Genomic DNA, 7864 nt, shown 5'->3' on the forward strand with positions numbered 1-7864 from the left:
TTTTTGGAATCATTTTACGAAATAAACGCATTTCACATTCACATCTTTTGTAAACCTTGATATTGATTTTCGGCAATTTCATATTGATGATTGAATATTTCTTTCTCGATATTTTTGTCCAACTTGTTGATTTTTGTGCTCCTCAGTAACTTCATATTCTCTTTTAAGACCTCTTAACCAACATTCCTGTAGACCATCAACGATGAATATCATTCAATAGTTCCACTTATATCGCTTTTTCCAATTAGTGCCAACAAGGATGTATCGCAACCAGGGGGGGCTACTTGTGTGACTTGCGATTTGTCGATTGGTTGATTCACCGCTCTCACGATTGAGTTATCCAGGTGGTATCCTACATTTTTGTCCAATGTTTTTATCAGTACTGTTAATGCCATCATATTATCAGCAGATAATATTCAAGTTATCAAGAAAACTTATTTATCTCAATAAGACTTTTTCCTGTCTTCTTCATGTAACGTTTGTTTTGTTTGCTGCAGAATGGCATATTATATTGTTTCTTTTCAGTATTTCAGGATTTCAGTACTGGTAATAATTCATCATTCCAATGGATCTAAAATTCTCAGTGTAGCATCATCCAATTGCAAACTCAAGTTTCTTCCTTCTTCAATCGATTTCAAGAAGAAATGACATCTTCCTTTTTACAGGTTTATGAAGGTATAGTTAAAACCTGTGATGTAACACAAGCTTAATGAAGACAAAATCTGTCAATTAAATTTGCATTATATTGTCTACTCTCTGTAAATATATTTCCAATATAATGATTATGATAATCATCAAGTTACTTGAATATAATCTAGAGAAAAGTAAAAACCTTTGGTTGCGCCTCCTTAGATTCTAGATTCCTTGCGCTCCCATCTTTCAATTTCATGGCGTGGGTCCAGCACAGTAGGCAAATGAGCCTATATATTTGCATTTTTATGCAGAAAGGATTGAAATATTTCACTGTACAAATCATCATTATTCTTTATGACTGCAATTTGGAAGGAATATTGACCCTAAAGATAATGCGAATCTGAAATGTCATTATAATATTTCCACCGGAGAGAACACCAAAAGAGGTGTTGGGTATTTGTGGACTTTTACGATTATGGTTTTTCTAATTTCCTGAGTCTCTCCAAGAGTCACAAAAACAATAAAAGTGTAAACTAGTTTTTTCTACTGGTAATGATTTTAGACCTTTAAGTTCTGTTTAAGCTAAGGAAACTATTCAAAACTATTCTCGTCAAGGATCATTTCTTTAACCTTAGTGTCACCTTTTGCAAAAATTTAGTTTCTCTTTGGAGTTCCAATCTGCACCTTTGTGAAATTCTCTCCCCTGGAATATTGCACACCAAAAGTGCCTTAAAAGAATAGGAGTTTTCACAATTTGGGCTTTTAATCACGTGACAATAACAAAAGCAATTTCGGCAAACACATCAATAAGCCAATCAATCAAAAGCTGTCTGTTTACAAAATAATCGACTTGTGACCAAATAACAATATGTTTTGGTCTCATGTATAATTAACAAATTGCTTCATCTGAAATTATGGAACTGCTGCTTGCAATCAATTGATACCTCTGCCAGCAAGATTATGCTCAAGTTAACCGCTCAGGGAGGTTGGTGATGATATTGTCCTGGTGCCGGGAGAAAATCACCCTTTCCATATTTACTGAAAAGTGTTCCCAGACCAAAAAGATATTGCTGATAATTGACCTAAATGTTGCAGTATTGAGAGTATGTTGCCAATGCCAACCTCCAAAAGGATACTTTATATAGCTTTTGAAGGGTTATTTATAAACCTTTCTAAAAATTAATCTACATGCATGCCTATCTAATTAAATGACCAAAACAATTTAAGAATGTGTATTATTGATGATGAAAATTGCCTCTAAGCGACATTTTGATCTAATCGTATCGCAGCAGTATGGAAAGAGTAATTCTTAATGAAATTTAAATGACCTTAAAGAGAGATAAGAATCAAGGAATACAAATTATGATGACGTCAATTTCATTCATGCGATATTTTCGCGTGAAAAGTCATTCTGCTATTAAGAAAAAAGCAAAAATTCCAATGTCAGACTTTGTTACAAGGCAGCTGGAAAAGGAGGAGGGATTTTGTTGAAGCATGCAGTTTACTGTTGCTGTCTTATCAGTAAGATTAAGCAGTCTTAATGTATTGTGATGCACATTGTTAAATGGTCCAGTCATCAGGCTAGCTAATTCGAGTTGGAGTTTTAGCCTGGTGTCTTATCAGTGAGATGAAATATCTAGTGGGTAATAATTACAACATGCTTAGCACAGCATAACATAATATTGATAAAAAATGTTTTTTTCAGCCAAAATCATGATAACCGAGATAGCACAAAACATTATAACGTCTTCCATCTAACATTGACATGGATGATCGTTAAAAAATCATTGCCGATCAACTGAACTTGCTCGTACCGTTTTCCATTGAAAAACGTTGTTCACGGGTTAAAATTTCAGTTGTGTTGAAGTTTTTACAAGATGCTCACATAATTGGTTATTCAAAACAATAGAGATGACGCGTTCTTTAGAAAAATATAATAAAAGTTTTTGTTTGAATAGTTAACGACCAATCCAATGACCAAAATTCTTGTAAAATGTTCAACTTGACCCTAAAATTTTAATTGATTACAGTCTCCATATTTTCATAACTGGAATAAATTTGCATTCTTCGTATGTGTTCGACTTATGGAAAGTCAATACTGTATTAAAAAGATAAATGAGAATGAGGACACCAACATCAACTTCAAAACAAATTTCTCGTGTCCCTAGCCTTCTATTGTAACGTACAAAAGGTCAAGCTCGTTGAATCCTTCGGGATGAAATAGGCAAGTCTAAATTCTTGAAGAAAATGAAAACAAAATAAAAGAAGCACGCACTGCCAAACAATATCCGCTGAATAAAATAGTGGCACACTTGTCAGAAAATAGTTACAAGATTGATGTGTTTCTTACATGACAAAAGCCGCTTCAAAATAGCTCAAACATCGGATGTGAAATGAGATACTTTGAAGACTAATTCCCATGTACTGAATCTGTTTTCACCAAATACTGCGACGCATTAAAATCTCCTTAAACTCTGTAAAGATTTCCGGGCGGGGACAAGAAATCTCCTTTTTTTCTTCCTTTCTAAGTTTCAATGTCATATTCTGTTATTTTTGAGGTCTTCTCGTCTTTATTTTGAATTATAATATTCATTAGGTAATGTATTCCGGAAATATTTCAAGGTTTTTAGAGGAAATGATGCTTTTAAATGAGAGGAATTAAAAGTACTGTACTTAGGTTGCTATCTTTTCTCTGAGTGCAACCCTGCTATCCCTTGTGAATAACAAAAAAAAATTCATCTAATGTTAAGAATATTGAGCCTACCGTATATAGCGTACTTAGTCACCAGGTTATACAAACAAAAAGTATTCAAATTTTGGCATATCTTTTTCTTCGATTTACCGTTCCATCTCATAGTGAGAGAGGGTTATATCAATCGTGTACAAAATTAACCTTACCAAAAAAGTCGAAGTAGCTTTATCCTCAATAACCTTTAGTAGCCTGAAAGAAAAGCCATCATACATTATAAAGAACGTGTCAAGTTAGGTTTTAAACTAGGTTTTTAACTGGTTTATAAAACCGGTTGGCAAAGGTACTTGGCTACAGTAATAGTTTATCAAACTGCTTGAGTTCAAGCACGGAGCAAATATAATTGTCAAGTCTGCTCACTCAAACTTAGCCTGGGTATGCAGACTCAAAATTTCAGTAACCTCGACATACAAAGTTTGTACGTCTGGTGCAACTGAAAAAAGACTGATACAGTTTGTATGATATATACTATGAATGAACCCTTATTGTTGACAGAATCTCAAAACTTTGGAAACCCGGACAGACGCACATAATTACTTACCATAAAATCTCTTCTACAAACTCAAAAAGCTTATTCCATAAATTATGCGTGCGCAAAGAAAAATATCGAAAAGCCCGCGAAAACTATACTCAGTGACTCGGAGCGAATCAACCAATCAGATACGCTCGCATATGCAGTGACAAATATCCCTGCAGACGAGTTAGTTGGACCAGACCGTAAACTAGAGAAAAGATTATAAAAGACTAGACGGTGAAATAGTTTACGGTATGGATATCCAAGCTATATTCAAATTACATTGTAAACTTATTATCAGATCTTCGATAATTTTCTCTTGCACCCCGCATCAGTAATATGTAAAAAAGCATGTTGGGAACGGTAAGAGAAAATCTTTTAGAAAGAATTTTTCCTAGATGCACAGAAGAGGAAAATGGTGCAACATTTGCAGCAATATCCGATTTTCTGCAAAATATACATAACAAAACAATATAAAAATGAAAACAAAAGAAATCTCTATTTGTCACAACATTGACAAGAGCGTCAATAAAAATCTTCACTGCTCGTCAAAGCTGAATTAAATAGGATCATTAAATATTTCTTATTGTTTTAGTTTTCATTGGAATAGCATTCTTCAATTTCCTGAAATATTCTGTCAAAACAAGAAAATACTATGCAAAGGTGAATAAGTAAAATTGATTGCAGTCTGCAATTATTGCTGAATCTTGCCAAAAAATACAAAAGTCGCACAATGTCCAAATAATTCAACTTCAGATTTTAACTTCATGTTGAAATTTACGGACAATTTCAAGATCAGTCTTAACTGAAAGAAATAATGGAAAAGTCTCGACCGAGCTAATTAAAAAGTTTGATATTGTCAAAGTTAATCAGTATTCATTATAAACAAAAGAATTCTTGAAATGACGTTGTATTGTGTGAAACATTGACGTTGGTAAAGAAATATGGTTCAAAAAAAGCGGATCATTTAATAAATATATTTCTTTGTTGTTGCTATCAATTTGAAACATTGATTCTATTAATAAACAAAGACGGCTCCATTGCACTGACGAATTCTTTGAAGCGAAAGTAAATTAGCCATTAAGTTGTACTGAATCATCAAATAAGGTGTTGTCAGACAGCGAAAAAAGTTGAGGTTTTCTCCGATTCTTAATGATATCCGTTGCATAAGATAGACCTCATTTATACTACAAACTGGAAGTCAATACAATATCGATAACCGATTCGTGAAATTTTGTGTAGAACTTTCGACTGCAAAATCTTTACGATCAATTGCTATAATTTCAGCTTTGTTGATAAAGATTTCGTTAAGTCTTCTCAAAATAATCACAGATTTTAAAACCTTAATTCCCGCCTTTACAACTAACTTCCAAATTGTTTCTAACAACTTCATCGGAAATTTATTCAGAAGAAACAGTTTGGTTTTTTGTTTGTCACTTTACCGCTTAGGTTTTCTGTTTTTTAAATATATAAAAAGAGATGCTGCGTTTATTGAAATTTGATAGCGAAGAAAGCTTATATTTCGTTTATATTACCTAATTAGCAAATTCACTGTTTAAAAGGTCGTTAAATTAAGGTCCTGAGAAACAGCAATATATATGTTATATACAAAAAAATGTTGTTTTCAGCAAAAATGATCAACTAAAGCATTTTATGAAATAAAAAACACATCAATTGCATAAAGCGTAGGATTTGCGAGATAAGAACAAACGGCCGGATACTTTATGGTATCCTGATTGGTTCATGAAAACAATGCACTAATTCATTGTCCAAAAAAGCTCGATCACATGATATATTTCTCGTTGTTGGAAAAAAGAAACAGCAAAGCTAAGCGGTAGAATGATAAACAAAAAGGCAAACTGTTTCCTCCAGATAAATTTCCGATACAGTCGTTAAAAAGTCATTTTCTTGTCAATCTGGGCAGACATGGAAAAATTAAAAAAACAATGAATAAGATTAATAATTTTTTGTTGATAGTTTTCAATTTCTTTTTCAGTAATTTCTGTTTTTTTATAGAAGATTTCATAATATTTACACAGAAGATTCATTTCTAAAACAAAATCTATAGATAGAACTATTTTTATAAAGATATACAAAAAATTAACAAGAAGACTAAAATAAAAGGAATAAAATGTCATCAATAAATCCTAAAAGATGTCAACATCCTAAGTTTTAATATTTTGACAAAAAAGAAGATACTATTTTTGAATTTTTTGGTAAAAGATAAAATTGTTCATAATAAATATAAAAATTTGTTCATCATACTATATACTAATTACACGGAATCGAGGAGAGGAATAGAAACATATTTACATCCAAAAGTAAAGATTAGAAAATTGTGATTAAAAAAATGAGAAAGAAACAGAAAAAGGAAAAATTAATTAAATGAAAGTGAAGTAATGTCCTGCATTATCATCATATAGAGAGAGTGTTCATGTTAATTAAGCAGTTGTTTTACTACTGGATGTAGAGTTGTTTTCATATTGTTGTAATTTCTGTTTCATCTGCATCATATCAGCCACCAGCTGTTCGTTAGCTTTCACAACAGTGTCAATATAATTTTTCATTTTTTGATTTTCATCTTTCAAATTCTTCATTGATTCCAAAACTTCGAGTTCCTTACGTCGACGATCTTCACGTGATTTTCGTGCGGCGACGTTGTTGCGCATACGTTTCATCCAGTATTTTTGATTCTTTTGTTCATCGGGCACCAATGCACGGCGTGTTTTGCGTGTCAATGGTTTAGGATCGTAGACGTATGTTTTTTCGAAAGATTTATCACCGATGAATGATGGGATACCTTGCACAGCAGCGTGCATCATGGGATGTGGTTCAACTTGTTGCATCTGTGGTGGTAAAGCTTGTGGGTGGGCTGCAGGGAACATCATAACAGCTGTGTTTTCTTCTGGTCTGGCTGGTACGTTAAGTTGCACACATTCAGGACTTAATGGTGGTGAGTACATCACTGATGGTGGCATACCAAAGTTGTTTTTAGGTAATACAGGTGAATGTTGGTTTTCCAAAGAGTGTGTCAAAGTCTGCATAGCTCCTGGTGAATCGAGTTGTGATAATTTGTGTTTTGGTGTTTTTGGTGAAGTTGGCATTGAGTTGATTTGTTCAGTCTTAGGTGCCAGCACCTGGTGAAAGCTATCGTTGGATAATTCTTCGGTTATCAGAGAATCGAGAAAGTCATCTAAAGTGTTGAATCCGTTGCATTGTGGTACAGTCATCGTAGCTTCCATTTCGTTTGAATTTCTGATGATAAAAAAGTGAAAATGTTTGGTTAAATACAGATTCAAAAATTACAATTATACTCTTTGATGGACTAAGATTAACCCTTGAAAAAAAACATGCACAATTCAAACGGTTTCTTTTAGCATGGATAATCTCAAAGATAATCCTTTTGAAACAATACCAACTAAGAACTAATGAAATCAATACAAAATTTGAACATACAGACCGGATTTAGAATCAAAACCACAAGAGAAATTCCGTGTAGGAATGTCACAAGAAAGATGAAGACCTTAGATGCCCTTTAAAATAATCAAAGAACACACCCCATTTACTATCAATTGTTTAAAAGTTCAAAATTTCCTTACCTTTTTTGAATTAGTAAAATAAGTTAATTTTCGTTTGTCGTGTATACTGGTTAGTATTTTTTTCTTGATGTTACCAGTTCAAGATTGTCTTTGTAAATGATTTAAAATGCCAGTTGATCACCCTTATATACGGTGAGGTAGTCAGACATTACACTGTCTTTCCGGCCAGAGCAATTAACTGCTATAATAATAATTACCTTGTATACTAGATTGAAACATAATTATGTCCCTAGCAACACAGAGCCATAAAATAAATTGACAGTTTCATATGTTTACTACAGTTAGCTTTCTTGATATCGTTTCATTGTTTAAGAATGATGGCATTCCATGGCAGGATATGGTGGACAGGAGAAAAATAAATCAACCCCT

At 33.0% G+C, this 7864-nt stretch overlaps 1 protein-coding gene across 1 annotated transcript; it reads right to left on the reverse strand.

The window, feature by feature from the left end:
* Positions 1-5868: 5868 nt before the first annotated feature.
* On the reverse strand, positions 5869-7593 carry LOC136816986 (hepatic leukemia factor-like). Its single transcript, XM_067073332.1, has 2 exons — positions 7496-7593; positions 5869-7151 (listed from the first exon to the last, which is right to left on the reverse strand). Exon 2 carries the CDS (start codon positions 7136-7138, stop codon positions 6338-6340), a length of 801 nt encoding a protein of 266 aa, XP_066929433.1. The 5' UTR covers positions 7139-7151; positions 7496-7593; the 3' UTR covers positions 5869-6337.
* Positions 7594-7864: the final 271 nt, after the last annotated feature.

Source organism: Clytia hemisphaerica, unplaced genomic scaffold (genome assembly GCF_902728285.1).
Source record: "Clytia hemisphaerica strain Z4C2 unplaced genomic scaffold, Clytia hemisphaerica genome assembly, whole genome shotgun sequence".
Classification (NCBI taxonomy): Eukaryota; Metazoa; Cnidaria; class Hydrozoa; order Leptothecata; family Clytiidae; genus Clytia; species Clytia hemisphaerica.

What these genes read in the sequence shown, in the direction of transcription:
- LOC136816986 (XM_067073332.1), bottom strand. Translation starts at nt 7,138, where the DNA reads ATGGAAGCTACGATGACTGTACCACAATGCAACGGATTCAACACTTTA.